Raw genomic sequence first — 16,026 nt, 5'->3', positions numbered from 1 at the left:
CACTTGGATTGCGCCTTTAATGTGAATACAGATGCAGCGAGCGCTTGCCATTACACTAAAGCCTTAGCCCCGTCCCTTTTTCACACGCGGCTGACTCAGACACAATGGTGTCTGCTGGAGCTTTGTGTGTCCCGATGCAATGCGCCGGCCACCGCATTAACGCCCGCTACGTCCATACCTTTCCTCAGTTTAGTGAATACATCTTGTACTATTGTCTGCACTAGAATTGCACCTTTTCATAGGTTGAGGTGGGGGGTTGTGACACCCTGTGGCCACTGTGCAAATTACAGGTGCCTATTTTAGGCAAATCACTGTTTATTTTGTGCTCAAGTGTAGCAGCCTTTAGTGAATATGGGCAATCCCTCCTGTGACATGTTTAAGGGGTTACTTCTAAGTAATGGTCTGATTTTTGTACCCAAATCTGGCACCTATAAGTATTTTTTAAAAGTTTGTAAACATGGTGAGCGGAGACTTGGGACAGGTTTGATTTCCTAACTACAAACTTTCGTGTGATGTCACTGTGTGTTCAGAAAGACTTTGCACAGGGAATCCCCCTGTCCCTCTCCCCTAATCATTATTGGCTGCCTGATACGGACAGGGTGGGATAAGAGTAGAGAAAACACTTGATTGACAAACACTCTCCCCTTCAGAGACCCATGAAGAAATTGAGCTTGTAACTAAATCCTAAAAGAATAAAAGCAGAGATCTTTGCTATTATCACTGCTAGCTTTGTTAAGGGAGCCAACAAAATTCTCTAGAAAATAGTGTTTTCAATATTGGATTGCACATTTAAAGGAGCAGTGCAGATGGCTGCCGCTGTTTGGTAAGAGATTGCCTAGGCAGCGTTATATCTGGCCCCGGGAATTGTGACAAACCACTTTTGTATAAAAGATATTTTAAAAAAAAACACAGGTCCCGTCGCCACTAAACCTCCGAATTCAGAGGAAATACATGAATTTACAAACGTCTTGTCTCGGGGAAGGTCAAGGAGAAGGACGAGGAAGTAACCACCGACTTATCCAAGTTTAGCATGCTGATGTGGACACTCTGTTCCGGAATTATTTGGTTCTACTGTTGAGGTTGGTTCCACTGTTGAAGTTGGTTCCACTGTTGAGGTTGGTTCCACTGTTGGGTCTACTGTTGAGGTTGGTTCCACTGTTGGGTCTACTGTTGGGGATGGTTTCACTGGTGGGGATGGTTTCGGTTTCACTGGTGGGGATGGTTTCGGTTTCACTGGTGGGGTCGGTTTCACTGGTGTGGTCGGTTTCACTGCTGATGTTGTAGCAGCTGGCGTCCCAGATGGGGATCTCCTCGTCCGGCCCGTCTGTCCCTGCTTTTCTGTCCTGGTTCCGCATCTTCTTCCTCAGTCGGTAATAAAGCAGGCTGCGACATTCAAGAGGAGAAGGCGTTTAATACCTGAGTGCTACCTTACTCATACAGTATGTTTTTTCGTGTGTGTGGTTCATTTCTATTTCCGATAGTTTGTGTTGCGACATGGGACAGGGCATATAGCCCTTTAACTGCCAGTTTTCCATAAATATAACCCTTTAGCTGCCAGAGAAGCCTGCAACACAAGCCTCGTATTTCTAAATTGTATTATCACCCCCCTGAATTTCAAATGGTCAGTGTGTTAAGAATGCAATGCTAGTCGCAACATAAAAACAATACAAGCTTGGAAGAATATGGAGTCACTTGAATATGGAGTCACTTGAAAAAAAAGACGTACGTCCACCAACTTCAACCTGTACTAAATTTCGACGACAGATACTTTATCCTATATTTGTATTTACACTATTTTGATCCAGAGGAAGGCAAACAAAAAAAAACCAGTGTAACATTATCCAATGCTGTTTCATAAGGGGAAAAATAAATTCCCTCCTGACTCAGAATAATGGCATGGACACTGCATCAAAATTTCAGTTGCCAAAAAGCATTACAACCCCTTAATAAATGGTGTGCTGATAAGCGTGTGGATACCCTAATGCAGGGGGTTTGTAGCCTTCTGTTTTTTAAACGACTAAATCCTCCATTTATTCTATGTTAATATACTAGCGAGGCGGTAGGGCTTATATTTCTAAAATAAACCAACACCTTTTTATATAAAACGTATCAACTTGCCGTATAACATATGAATTCTTCCTGGAATCTGTTTACACGTTGACCAAAGAGGTGTGACATTTCTGCCATTACCAAATATTTCTCACGGAAGAAAGGTCGGACATCTTCTTAGAACGGGAAGGTATACGGGGATAAGCCAAATAAGTAACCCATGGGAAGGATGTTGATCCAGGGAGTAATCCGATTGCCAATTCTTGGAGTCGGGAAGGAATTTATTTTCCCCCTTATGAGATATCATTGGATGATATGACACTGGGGTTTTTTGTTTGCCTTCCTCTGGATCAATAAGTACGGATATGGGATAAAGTATCTGTCGTCTACATTTAGCATAGGTTGAACTTGATGGACGTACGTCTTTTTTCAACCTCATCTAACATGTAACTATGTATCACAGCGCGGCCGTGCGAGACTGGCTCTCCAGCGCATGATCAACCAGTTAGGGTAAGAAAAAAAAATCCTACCTTACAACAGCTGTTACTGCAAAGAGTAGGATCCCTACAATTACTGCCACAGCCATAAGCAGCTTTAGCACCCCCAGATCCTTCAAGTTCTGCAGCATCCATCCATAACGCAGGATGTCGGAATCTAAGTGGGTACTATTTGTTCCAGTCTTCTCTTCTCCTTTTCCCCTTCCTCCCTCAGCTTCTCTTCCTTTCATTCGCCTCGTCTCCGGCTCCTGCTGCTGCTCCATCTTTGCCAGACTCTCATTTGCCTCCGTCTCGTTTCTCTTCTCACGTTTCCTGTCTTCCACTTCCTTCCTCTCTTCTACTCCCTTCCTCTCTTCCGCTCCCTTCCTCTCTTCCACTCCCTTCCAATCTTCCACTCCCTTCCAATTTTCCACTCCCTTCCTCTCTTCCACTCCCTTCCAATCTTCCACTCCCTTCCTCTCTTCCACTCCCTTCCTCTCTTCCACTCCCTTCCTCTCTTCCACTCCCTTCCAATCTTCCACTCTCTTCCAATCTTCCACTCCCTTCCAATCTTCCACTCCCTTCAAATCTTCCACTCCCTTCAAATCTTCCACTCCCTTCCTTTCTTCCACTCCCTGCCAATCTTCCACTCCCTTCAAATCTTCCACTCCCTTCCTCTCTTTCACTCCCTTCCAATCTTCCACTCCCTTCCAATCTTCCACTCCCTTCAAATCTTCCACTCCCTTCCTCTCTTCCACTCCCTTCCTTTCTTCCACTCCCTGCCAATCTTCCACTCCCTTCAAATCTTCCACTCCCTTCCTCTCTTTCACTCCCTTTCTCTCTTTCACCCCCTTTCTCTCTTTCACTCCCTTCCTCTCTTCCACACCCTTCCTCTCTTCCACACCCTTCTTCTCTTCCACTCCCTGCCAATCTTCCACTCCCTTCAAATCTTCCACTCCCTTCCTCTCTTTCACTCCCTTTCTCTCTTTCACCCCCTTTCTCTCTTTCACTCCCTTCCTCTCTTTCACTCCCTTCCTCTCTTCCACTCCCTCCTCTATCTCCGGCTGATATTCCTGCTCAGATTCTGCCAAGATAAAGCAAGGGTGAAAGGAGGGTTAGGTAAGAATTACATCTGCCCCCTCCTGGCACCCATAGTGCAGTATGGGAATTACAAATGCTTGGGATAAATATGAGTATTGAGTGGAAAAACAAATAGATTCACAGTGCAAAGCCAATATAACCAGACTCACACTGATGAGAGCCAAAAGGTGGAAATAGCTGTCTGTGGGTAGGGTTACTGGCTCTGCACTTCAACACAGGCTGTGCTGAAAAGCTGTGTTACGCGCCTGGCATAAGCTTATAGGGTCATGTTAAAATGGATAAGAAGCAAAAGGTGACACTGTGTGCTCATTTGCATGTCCTTACCCAGAATCCCTGGCTGTGTGTAAAAGGGTGATCCAGTGTTTAGGAAGGGTAAAGCTACTGATGCCTATAGGGGCAACTCACAAGCATGAGGGGGGCTCCATATAGTCAATGTGAGATATGAGTATAGTGAGGATGGGCATCGTGTAAGTTGACATCTTGAGTTTCGAACTTACCTAAGCTGCTCTCCGCTGTGAAGACCCGGACTTTGATGCTGGGGTTGGTTTCATACCGGACCCCATCCGCGGTCAGCCGGACCTTGTAGGTGCCCGTGTCGTTGATGGAGATGGGGTTGATGACGAGGGAGCAGTTCCCTTTGGGGACGAGGGACACAAACATCTGGGCCCTGTTGTTGGGGTTCTTCACATGTTCCAGGATGGTGTCGAAGAGCCGGAGGATGGGGTGAAAGGCTCCGCCCTCCGAGGTCACCCACCATTCCAGAAGTAGCTGGTTGGGTTTGACCGGCGAGCTTGCGAAGAAGTGACACGGGATGAGAACTCGTGAACCTTCCTTGGCCGCCAGTTCGACCTGGAACAGGGTGAGGTTTCTGATCTGCAAAGCTGGGAGGGAAATAAAAAAATCAATTATAGGTGCACTCCCTTCTGCAGGGGTGGCCAAGTCTAGTCCTCAAGAGCCACCAACAGGTCAGGCATTAGGGATATCCCTGCTTCAGCACAGATGCCTCGGACTGAGCCATCTGTGCTGAAGCAGGGATATCCTGACCTGTTGGTGGCCCTTGAGGACTGGAGTTGGCCACTCCTGCCCTACTAGGACCAAAATGAAACAGTAGTAGTGAAATTTAAAAGACGTTAAATGTAGGCAGTTTACCCTTTTCCTTGTTTTTTATACCCATATTGGATATCTACAAGGATTTGTCAGATCATTATTAAAAGTTGGTTTGTTCACATGGGAAAGCTGAGAGTTGGGAGGGGTTTGATTTTCCCTGGCTCCTTCCTTTGTGCTTGCACAGGCAGAGCCCCCTCTCTCTTTAATCTTCACTGGATCTAGAGTGGGCTAGCGGTAATAAAATATCTGATTGACAAGCCCTCCGCCCCCCTCATCCTGACCCAGACCCAAGATGTGTTGTCGGCCATGGGTGGCCATCTCCCATCCTCAAGGGCCACTAACAGGTCAGGTTTTAGGGATATATCCCTGCTTCAGCACAAGTGGCTCAGTCCCTGCGTCAGCACAGGTGGCTCAATCAGTCCTAGCTTCAGCACAGGTGGGCTCAATCAGTGGCTCAGTCTTTGACTGAGCCACTGATTGAGCCACCTGTGCTGAAGCAGGGATATCCTGCAAACCTGACCTGTTGGTGGCCCTTGAGGACCGCAGTTGGCCACTCCTGTTGCAGGCTGTACTAATAATGTAATATTAATTCTGGAAGCTCTTCACCGCTTATTCCATCTATTCCGCCTGCTTTCGAAAATAGGTTAAAAGAAAACAAGACTTTCTATCTGCACCCGATCACCCGGTGACCTCACCAACATATGGACCGCCAAAGCCCATTCCCTGCTGGATCTACAGCTCTACAATCGCACACAGGTCAACTTCCACTGTTCTTCTGAGAGTTTCACCCATTTGCAGTCAGGCCCAGACAGTGATGTTAGATCATAGACTTCAACAGTTTCAGCGGAAGACGCAGCACTTTGCCATTAAAATGCCTTTATTTTTTTCCCCCAGAAACCCCAAATCTGACTAATTTTATCTCTCACACGTTGTAACCTCTCTGCAATGGTGCCATGTCCATGCCTGTGCCCCTTTATTTACCCGCTGTGACCTCTCTGCAATGGTCCCATGTCCATGCCTGTGCCCCTTTATTTACCCGCTGTGACCTCTCTGCAATGGTCCCATGTCCATGCCTGTGCCCCTTTATTTACCCGCTGTGACCTCTCTGCAATGGTCCCATGTCCATGCCTGTGCCCCTTTATTTACCCGATGTGAGATGAAGACAAAGAAGGGAGAATCCAGAGAGGATAATGAACATGTTTTATCGGTCGTCACGCCATTCTGATGACCTTTGTGTTCCAAGGACGAATGCGACATGGCATCTTTGATCTCAGTTTCTCCTGGGCCCCACACAGCCCTTCTCACCCAGGAAGGATCAGGGAAGCCAGCATGATGATTCGTGTGAACACAAGGGTTATTATCCCAGTGACCGGGATACAGGGTCATCAGTGGCTGGAATGTTATCATACCGATGATGTCATAATGTGGATCTCCTACTGCAGATCCTCCTTATTGATGGAGAAATGTCCCCTAGACTCCTAGCCCACTTCACATTATGTCTGATGAGGCTGGTGTCCCTACAGTTCCAGATTACTGGGGACAGTCCTGGTTTAGTAGCGGTCATTCTCTCAACCCCTTCACTGCCAGAGGGGCTGGCAATGCATTGTACTTATTTGGCAGGTAACCGTAGCTGTATATTTTCATCCTGACGTGATCAGCTGGACCCATCGTACCTGTTAGGAGAGAGCAGAGGAGAGCTCCACTGTCTACCTCAGGCACCCATTGGTTAAAGCGCGGACCCTACACCTCATCGGTGAGCTGCTGACAGCCTATGATTTGATAAGTAGATCTTGTTGCGAGCGTGTATACATACAGCTCAACACCGTTATAGTGCTATCCGCTACGACGCGGATCCGCTTATAACGCAGTGTGAGCGTGGCTCCCGTTTAAAAAAAAAAATTTTTTGGTGGGGGGCAAACTTCCAGGATTTGCCGAGAGGAATGTCCGGCTACACAAACACACACATACACACACACACATTTATTTATATATATACGCACACACACATATATACATACACACATATATACACACACACATAAATACACATACACACATACACCTCTCCCTCTCCTCCCTCCCTGTACCTCCGCTGGGGGGGAGGAGATACGGGAGCTGGTTTCTGTCCGGGGGACACATACACCTCTCCCTCCCTCCCTGTAATGTCTATGCACTTACTTGGATTCAGTTTACATTGCCTATTAGAGAGTTATCCTTCAATTGGTCAATTTTAAATTCCACCCTGGACTTTAATCCAAGAAACCTGCAATATTGTAGACGCTACTACTGCTTATCCACAGCTCAACTGATTGAGCCACTATTTTGATATTGTTGGTGAGCTGACAGGGACAACCCCACTGATTTTAATTGTGTGTATAGTATTAGGCACATTATTGGTTGGCTATTTCGAATTATCTCCCTTCCTTTTTTAGATTGTTTATTACATTAAAATACATTTTTTTTAACATATTCACCATATCATTTGATTAATATTTGATATGGGGTCATCGAGTGCTTTTTGGGATTCTCTTTCTTTGAGTTTGTATATGTACTGCGGGAAAACAATTTGATGCTCATCTTCAGATCCGACAAAAATAAATCCTAATCTAAATACTTCTCTATATCAATTAAATACAACATGTAATGGAAACAAAATCCATAAAACTGACCCGTACCACCCTCACACCTACCACTCCCCCACCTCCTTCCTACTTCTGCATATTCACCTTTTCCCTCAAAGGGGGGTGGGGGCTGCCGCTGTGACGCCGGGCTAAGAGAGAGCTGGGAGAGTTACTCCAGCTCTCCCCCTCCGACGGACGCGGAGTCCCTGATCGCGGCGGCCATTTTTTTAAAATCGTGATCCCGGTTATAACGCGGTCAGAGAGGCCAGCAGCGCATTGCAGAGGACATATGCTGTCTTTGTGATGATGGTGATATGGTTTGGTTCTGTTAGCATCTTTAAGTCAAACCTTAAAACTCACCAAATAAAGCATTTCAATAGCTGATTCGTGGCTACTGTCCCACACCCACAGTTGCTCCTACCTTCCATTGTGCCAAGCACTGCCATCTACTGCACTTACCCACCATCAAGGCCAGGCACTGCCATCTCCTGCACTTATTCCCTCACCTGCTGTCTCTGTAAGTCTCCCAACATACCACTTAGATTGTAAGCTCTCCGGGTCAGGCATTTCCTTTCCTATTGTCTGACTGTTTGTCACCCTTATTGTATTATAATTCCCTGCAGTGTTCTGTCTCTTTTGTGAAGCGCTGAGTATACTGTGGGTTGTATATACATACAGATCCTAAACGCTGCTGCCAGAATCACTCTACTCTCTCCTAAATCTGTCTCAGCGTCTCCCCTGCTGAAATAACTCTTCTGACTTCATATCAAATCCCGTATCGCAGACTGAATTCTCCTTTACACTCTTCTGCTCCTCTTAACATCCTAGCCCTAATTTCTCGCTATGCACCATCCCGACTTTTGCGCTCTGATCAAGGATGTCTTTTCTCTACCCCCTTTGTATCTAAAGCCCTCTCCCGCCTTAAACCTCTCACTGACTGCCCCACACCTCTGGAATGCCCTTCCCCTCAATATCCGACTAGCACCCTCTCTATCCACCTTTAAGACCCACCTTAAAACACATGCTTAAGGAAGCATATGAGTAGCACCGTGGCTGGTACTATACACCTCATACATAAAGCTTGGCCCCCTGCAGACGCACTTACCAGAACGTCCCCCTACTGTCTCTGTACATTCTTACTACCTACCAATTAGATGGTAAGCTCTTCGGAACACACACACACACACACACACACACACACACACACACACACACACACACACACACACACACACACACACACACACACACACACACACACACACACACACACACACACACACACACACACACACACGCCCCTTCTCCAACAGGCCCCGCCCTAACGAGCTGCTCAGGCTGGTAGAGGAAGACCACGCCCCTTCTGCAACAGGCCCCGCCCTAACGAGCTGCTCAGGCTGGTAGAGGAAGACCACGCCCCTTCTCCAACAGGCCCCGCCCTAACGAGCTGCTCAGGCTGGTAGAGGTGAATTGTCCCCCTGCAGGATCCGTAGTGCTCTGGGCTGAAGTCCTTGCCTCTCCCACGTGTGGAAGCCGGATGCAGAGCACAAGTTCATACCCAGGCTGAAGCTGCTGCACCCTGCCCAGGTCAGTGCAGCAATAACAGAGCTGTATACCTCAGCCTATAAAGCCTGACTGTCCTATATACAGCATGCGTACCCCCCAGCGCACAGTCCACTATAGACGAGCCTGCTAACCCCACGCACATAACTTCCTATAGAAGAGCCTGCTAACCCCACTCACATAACCCCCATAGAAGAGCCTGCTACCACCACGCACACAGCCCCCTATAGAAGAGCCTGCTAACCCCACGCACACAGCCCCCTATAGAAGAGCCTGCTAACCCCACGCACACAGCCCCTTATAGAAATCTGCTAACCCCACACATACAGACCCCTATATAACCCAATCACATATTCTGCAGCCCCCTATAGTGTCCTAACATCCGACGTGCACACCCTTATAGAACATTATTTGAACAGGCACAACCCCTATATAGCCTGATTGCTCCATACATACTTGCTTATGCAGACTCAACATTTCTTACACGGCCCCTGCTCCATACATACTTGCTTATGCAGACTCAACATTTCTTACACGGCCCCTATATAGACTGCGTCATTGAGTGTTGTATCCTTTACAGATGCTGAGTTCCCTTTCCATATGCTCTACATTTTTTGAATATGCCATGCCCCTGGATCCCCCTATATAATCATTACAGGCCCTTAAGATATTGTAGTGCTGTCCCCTCTTCCCTACCTATTGTAAAACCCGAGACCCTATTTGATTCCCAGTTTCTTAACCTCTTGGGGTTCCCCTCACTGCATTCAACTCTGTTTTAGGAAGAATCACTTTGTCATCTTTTCCTTGCATCTCCTTTCAGCTTCATATATCAGTGTATAGGGGCAGCCTGCTCCAGTTCTGCCCCTTATGCATCAGATGCCTGTGGGAGTGTCAGTAAGAGGAGCTACATGACATGTATAAGGCTGTGTCCATAGAGGGGGGAGCCACGCTCTTCCGCGCTGACGCTGAGGCTCGCTCGTCTGCGCAATAAGGAGCAATTGCATGAACTAGCAGACGAGCAAGGGTGCGGGATCGGGAGGCGGGGCACTGACGTCACTGGGCCAATAGCCCGCGAAGCGCCAACTTCACGGTGCCGACATCACGGCGCCGACATCACGGCGCCGTGACGTTGACGCTGCTTCGCTCTGATTGGAGGTTTTCAGCCGACAGCGCGCTCAGAAACAGGTTCTGCTGTCGGCTGAAAATACCTGCGCCTCAGCACGCCTGTGGACGCTCGCGGGTGCCCCCTCTCAAGACATCCTCATTGAGGATGACGGGGCTCATTGCCGAGCGTCCTCACGGCTCAGCACTGACTGGTCCTTCTATGGGTGGATCATCTTCTTCGCCTGCTGTTGCTTGATTAATAAGCTTCTTATGCAACAGGAGCTATTATTTGCCTTTATACATAGACCGCGTGTTCCTACATGTATTTTCCCATTGAAGTCCATGTCTGATCTGCCTTCCTGTGTCTGCTGCAGTCCCCCACGGCCTCTTCTCATGGCGGCACCTGTGAAAGAGGAGCCCCCATTACAATCCTTGACTATGGGGGAGACCAGGAAGGCGATCGCCCTCCAGGAGGAATCTGGGACTCTGGAGGAAAATGGGCACAGCGCCAAGAGGTTCAAGAGCGACGAGGAGCAGAGCAAGAAGCATCCCAAAAGGAAGGTGGTCCTGTTAATGGCCTACTCCGGGAAGGGTTACCATGGGATGCAGGTATAGAACCTGACACTTCATTGTGTCAAAAGTCACTGTACTAGAGTTACATTGTATTATTCTGCAGTGGGAGGGACACACTTCGAGCCATACGTTACTTGTATCTTTGTGTTGGTTCCTCTTTACGGTGGAATGGGCAGTGTGTATGGGCCAAGCGTCCTGTCGGCTTCAGTGTTTTTATAATGGAATAGATCAGCCATAAAACCATCCCGTCCCTGTCTTTATAATACATAGATATTGAATTTCCTTGCACATAAGAACCACTTGGCCTTGCTAGTCTGCCTAGTTTATGTTAGCGTGCAGAAGAAGGTATGCATTTGATGTAGGCTACGGTGTTCCTCCACCGTGGAAGGAACTGGATGGACCATAGGTTACTTCTGTCTTTGTGTTGCCTTGTCCCTATGCAGTTTTGGGGAGGGACTCAATAGACCATAATACTTGAATGTGTTTTGTCTTCCTGCATTTAAAGAGCGAGACTGATTAGGACAGTGTGACCTTGCAGTAAAGTGAGATGTGATGGTCTGTAATTGTGTCCCGCTGTGACTCTGTCCTGTATGGTGAGGGACAGTCAAACTCTTGAATGATTTTCACACCGTGTCTATTCCTCGGCAGAGAAACGTTGGGTCCTCTCAATTCAAGACGATCGAGGATGAACTTGTCCAGGCGCTGGTCCAGTCCGGCTGTATCCCCGAGAACCACGGCGAGGACATGAAGAAGATGTCCTTCCAGCGGTGCGCCCGCACAGATAAGGTGAGCGGTGCCGTCTGCCGATAAGAGTGTAGCATGTGGGTCCAGGACTTTGTTTGCCACTGACCACACTGAAACTCCTTTGGTCAGGCTTTACACTTGCATAGAGCTTGGTATGGTGCCTTGTGCAGAAGGACGCTGATCTGAATTAATTTGTGAGCTCATGGTTTATTTTTCATCACTGATCTATGAATGTTTCGGCCTCCTATAACTCTTGCCTACAAATCCTGCAGAACGTAGTCGCCATACTGCTCATATGCGCTGACATGGCAATGGTCTCACGGGGATCTGCTTCTTCTCTCAGGGGGTGTCGGCCGCAGGACAAGTTGTATCTTTGAAGGTCTGGCTGCTAGACAACATTGTGGAAAAGATTAATGAAAAACTCCCGTCTAACGTGAGGATATTGGGTAAGGAGGATTCTGCCTTACACGTTTCCGTCCGCGCTCTTATTTATCATATATCTATTGTTACAGTTTGCAGCTCAAACTGCTGGGAACATTGGCAACAAATGATCACAAACAGGAAAGTGTTACAAAGATCTAGCACTGCTGGAGTCGTGTGCTAAAGCCTGGTATAGAAATCAAAGGATGCTCAGTATATTAAAACTCATTAAAAATAGCATTAAGCATTGAATTTTAAAATAAAACATAGGTAGTAAGTATTATCTAATACTGCAGAATTGATTTATTTAATAAAACACATGTAGGATTTTGCATGGATTGCACCTTTACAAACGGCAGGAATAATAAAAGCAGCACATATAGAGCTTTGTATCTTGGGATTGTGTGAGCTGTCGGTTCTACTTTGATGATAAAAAAAAAAAGTGCTCTGTTCAGTGTTTGAGTTTGCTCTCTTGGTTCCTTTCTGCATTGTGATGACATCACTAATGCGTCAGGTGTCGCACAGGAAGTAAAAAGCCTGCCATACGTCATATGATGTATACAACAGTAAGGATTATGGGAGTTGTTTTCCAATTGGATAGAACTTTAATACATAAGCAAGTAGAATCTCGACATAGGAATAACAGGAGAAACCGAAATATAATAAATAATACAAATAAAAATAGGGACACTGGCACAGTTTAAAGAAATATATATATATGAGAGAGATTTCTAATTATTCTTACAAATTTTAGTAGACAAGGTCACGAAGTGACATCTACATTGGTACATTTTGTTGATGGATCTGAAATTGAGAGACTTGTAGCACTTGGTCCCAGATGCGTCTTTAGAAACGCACCCACTTTGGCAATCCTCTCTCTTAAGTTTACTTACAGGTGTGTCTCATGAACAAGATAAACTTCAAGGCTTCTACTCATGTGGAACATGTAAGGCTGGTCCTTTCTCCATGAGCAGATCCTTTATTCGAGATCAGAATAAGAAATATAATATCAGGACATTTATAAATTGTTAATCTGATTTTGTTATGTTAGATTAGCAATTAGATTGTAAGCTTTTCGGAGCAAGGACTCCTTTTCCTAAAGGTTTCTTTTATGTCTGAAGCACTTCTTCCCATTATGTTCTTTGTATTTGTTATTTACAGTATACGACTGTCACGTTGACTGCTGTGACGTGCTATATAAATAAAGACATACATCTATAGCAGGGGTGTGCAAATGGGGGATGTGAGAGTTTCTGGGGGGAGGGAGCAGGCTGAAAAGTTTGTGCACCCCTGATATATACTAAATGGGAGCTGAAGTGAGTGCCACACTATGCTACACACAAGGCTGGAGTCCGATCACAGACGCGCATTTTCAGAATCTGTCAATTAGAGATTTTAAAAGGGGGTGGGGGGAAACATGAAATAGGAAACCAACCCAATATTAACATGTAAAAAGTGCAGGTTATTTAAAAATTCACAAATGTACGCGATCTATCAAACATGTTTTACATAGAAAATGTAATGTGGTCATTTTTGGGGTGTAAGACTAAAGTGTCCTTCCCTCTGAGTGGTGGGTTCTGTACTGACCTTCTGATCTTCTCCGTAAAGGGCTGAAGAGGGTGACGGGACGGTTTAACTCCAAGAACACGTGCGACGCCCGCACTTACTCGTACACCCTGCCAACTTTTGCCTTCTCGCACAAGGACCGCGAGACGCAGGACGAGAGTTTCCGGTTGGGCCAGGAAACTCTCGGGAGGGTGAACGGACTGTTGGCGCTTTACAAGGGCACCCACAACTTCCATAACTTCACCTCGCAAAAGGGGCCACGGGACCCCAGTGCGAAGCGTTACATCATGGAGATGAGCTGCCATTCGCCGTTCCAGCAGGGGGGGCTGGAGTTGGCCGTGATCAAGGTGAAAGGCCAGAGCTTCATGATGCACCAGATCCGCAAGATGATTGGGTTGGTCATTGCGGTGGTGAAAGGCTACGCTCCCCCATCCATCATGGAGCGTAGCTGGGGGGAGGAAAAAGTGGACATCCCCAAAGCCCCGGGGCTTGGCCTGGTGCTGGAGAGGGTCCACTTCGAGAAGTACAACCGGCGCTTTGGGAACGACGGGCTTCACGATTCCCTGGATTGGGCGGAAGAGGAGCAAAAGATCGAGGCATTTAAGAAGGAGCACATCTACCCCACCATCATCCAGACGGAAATCCAGGAGAAGTCCATGGACAGCTGGCTGGCTACGTTACCTATCCATGACTACAATGCCACAGTCACGGGAGAGCAGCACAGCCTGGATAACAACAAGGTAACTGCTTCAGCCTTTTGACTGCACTCTTACACAGCGTGCTCGGCATAGAATGTTACAAGGAAGCCCCTGTGTTCACAGTCTGACTTTGGTACCCAGAACACAGGGAAGTAGAGTGTAGAATGCAGGGTCAGGCTTGATTGGACATAGGTTCCTGCTGTTTCTGTGTCAATGTTCCTTTTACATTAGGATAAATTGTGACTGATAACTCCCAGATGTCACCCTGCTGTAGGCTCATAGTTTTTAGGTTTGTCACAATAACACACTGTAGTTTGAGGGCCAGACACTTACCCTTATTCAGTATGCCGTGATGCCTCTTTCCTCTGCAGGAGAAGATGTAAGTCTCATTTATTTGAATGCAGTTTTATCCAGCACAAGGAATACAGCTTCAGCATGTTGATAGAGGGCAATATTCCATTCTTTGTTTCTGAATGACTAATAAACTGATTATGCTGATTTACACCCTCATGGAAGTTTTGGAGTCCACCTCTCCACTGCATTGAAACCTGTTGGTCTTCCTAACCTTTTCATGAGTGTGGATAGTCACTTTGTTTTTGCCTTGTGTTTCAGGAGGAAGGAGCGGCACCCGCAGTCAGCGACGAAGAAGGACACTCGGACTGAGCTCGTAGGGTGCTCAGCACCCATCCTAGCTGGACCGTGACATCGAACTGAGCCTGTAGGGTGCTCAGCACCCGTGCTAACTGGACTATGACATCCTCAAGATGCTAGAGAAGCTGTGACTTCTGCCGGACCATCCTCTCTTCTTGGAGCGTATTTTTTATTTTATTTTTTAAAGTAGTGGTACTGTGCTTGAATACAGAAGCAACCTGACCAACAGAAGCGCCAATTTATTTTGTACACTTTTTTTTTTTTTAAACAAATTCCACCAAACCTATTATTCTTTTATACCATGTTGATTTTCCAAAGACTTGAACCTATGGGTTTAGTAGATAAAGAGGGAGGGATGTGCTATGCTACTTTGTATCATCACAGTTGAGCCATTGCTACCAGCCTGGGGGGGAAAGAGGCAGGATAGGAGAGCAGAGGTTATTTAGTAGATGTTATTTAGAGGAACGTTAGGATGGCCTCCCCAGTCCCACCGGCACTTATACAGTACTGCGTAGAATCTGAGATCGCAGCTGAGGACACTTACTGTTAATTAAAAACAAAACTAGTAAACTCTGACACTTGCGCGTCCTGTTATAGTGCTGATCAATCAGATGAGGACGCCATTCACCTTCTGTGTGTCTGCTGCTGGGAACCAAGAAGTATCAAGGCCCTGCAGGAGTTCAGTTACCATTAATTAAACATCCCTTTTTAAGACACGGTGTAGATGAGAAATGTTGCACAGTACCCACCAACCAAATACCTCGGGGATTTATGGGTTACTAAGGAGGATGAGCAGGCGTCTGTATATATATATATTTTTTATATTTTCAATATACGCTTGTCAAAGGGGACAGGCTGACCGCATCCCCCGACTCAAACTCACACGGTGACCGAATACAAAGTGAAGTTGTGTATAAGCTGAGAAACATTGTACTCAAGCCCTGGGTTTCCTGCCGCTGAAGATAAGATGTACAGAACATCTGTGGGCTGAAAGCTCTGGACAATGAGGATGTGAAAAAAAAATCTCACCAAGTGGATATAGATCTGTAGAATTGTGCAGTGGTTTTTTTTTTGGCTTTAATAAATTATGGAGTATTTTAGCTTTTTTTGTTTAAAATTTTTTTCACATGTTTTAAATCTTGCTTAATAGAAAAGGGGTCCGAGTATATATTTTTATTATTTTTAAAGTAATTTCTCTTAAGGGATGGGTATTATTTCCCCCCCTTAATGGGCCATGTTCATTTAGTCTGTTTAGTGCTGTGATAGTCTGCAGGAGTAGGCAGTGCGGGGAAATAAAATGAGGAGCTGTCCTATTTCACGGGGGTTCAGAGGAATTAAAACCAGAATGCTCCA

At 46.4% G+C, this 16,026-nt stretch overlaps 2 protein-coding genes across 2 annotated transcripts; one reads left to right on the top strand and one right to left on the bottom strand.

Moving 5' to 3' along the window:
• LOC142464934 (uncharacterized) lies at positions 1 to 6,539 on the bottom strand. Its single transcript, XM_075568637.1, has 4 exons — positions 5,880 to 6,539; positions 4,124 to 4,507; positions 2,580 to 3,609; positions 1 to 1,383 (listed from the first exon to the last, which is right to left on the bottom strand). Exons 1-4 carry the CDS (start codon positions 5,929 to 5,931, stop codon positions 1,059 to 1,061), a joined length of 1,791 nt encoding a protein of 596 aa, XP_075424752.1. The 5' UTR covers positions 5,932 to 6,539; the 3' UTR covers positions 1 to 1,058.
• Positions 6,540 to 8,795: 2,256 nt separating this feature from the next.
• PUS1 (pseudouridine synthase 1) lies at positions 8,796 to 16,006 on the top strand. The gene is made up of 6 exons (XM_075568636.1): positions 8,796 to 8,941; positions 10,396 to 10,630; positions 11,243 to 11,380; positions 11,682 to 11,784; positions 13,367 to 14,064; positions 14,635 to 16,006. The coding sequence occupies exons 2-6, from the start codon at positions 10,415 to 10,417 to the stop codon at positions 14,683 to 14,685; spliced, it is 1,206 nt and encodes a 401-aa protein (XP_075424751.1). The 5' UTR covers positions 8,796 to 8,941; positions 10,396 to 10,414; the 3' UTR covers positions 14,686 to 16,006.
• Positions 16,007 to 16,026: the final 20 nt, after the last annotated feature.

The sequence above is a fragment of the Ascaphus truei genome, chromosome 13 (genome assembly GCF_040206685.1).
Source record: "Ascaphus truei isolate aAscTru1 chromosome 13, aAscTru1.hap1, whole genome shotgun sequence".
Taxonomy (NCBI): Eukaryota; Metazoa; Chordata; class Amphibia; order Anura; family Ascaphidae; genus Ascaphus; species Ascaphus truei.
Note: the sequence above shows the minus strand (reverse complement) of the source record. Positions and strands in the feature narration are given on the sequence as shown.

Coding starts and splice junctions, on each gene's coding strand:
- PUS1 (XM_075568636.1), top strand. CDS start 10,415: ATGGCGGCACCTGTGAAAGAGGAGCCCCCATTACAATCCTTGACTATG. Junction 11,381..11,681: donor GGTGCGCCCGCACAGATAAG/GTGAGCGGTGCC, acceptor TTCTTCTCTCAG/GGGGTGTCGGCCGCAGGACA. Junction 14,065..14,634: donor ACAGCCTGGATAACAACAAG/GTAACTGCTTCA, acceptor CTTGTGTTTCAG/GAGGAAGGAGCGGCACCCGC.
- LOC142464934 (XM_075568637.1), bottom strand. CDS start 5,931: ATGTTCATTATCCTCTCTGGATTCTCCCTTCTTTGTCTTCATCTCACA. Junction 4,508..5,879: donor TTGTCTTCATCTCACATCGG/GTAAATAAAGGG, acceptor TTTCCCTCCCAG/CTTTGCAGATCAGAAACCTC. Junction 3,610..4,123: donor CACAGCGGAGAGCAGCTTAG/GTAAGTTCGAAA, acceptor TTATCTTGGCAG/AATCTGAGCAGGAATATCAG.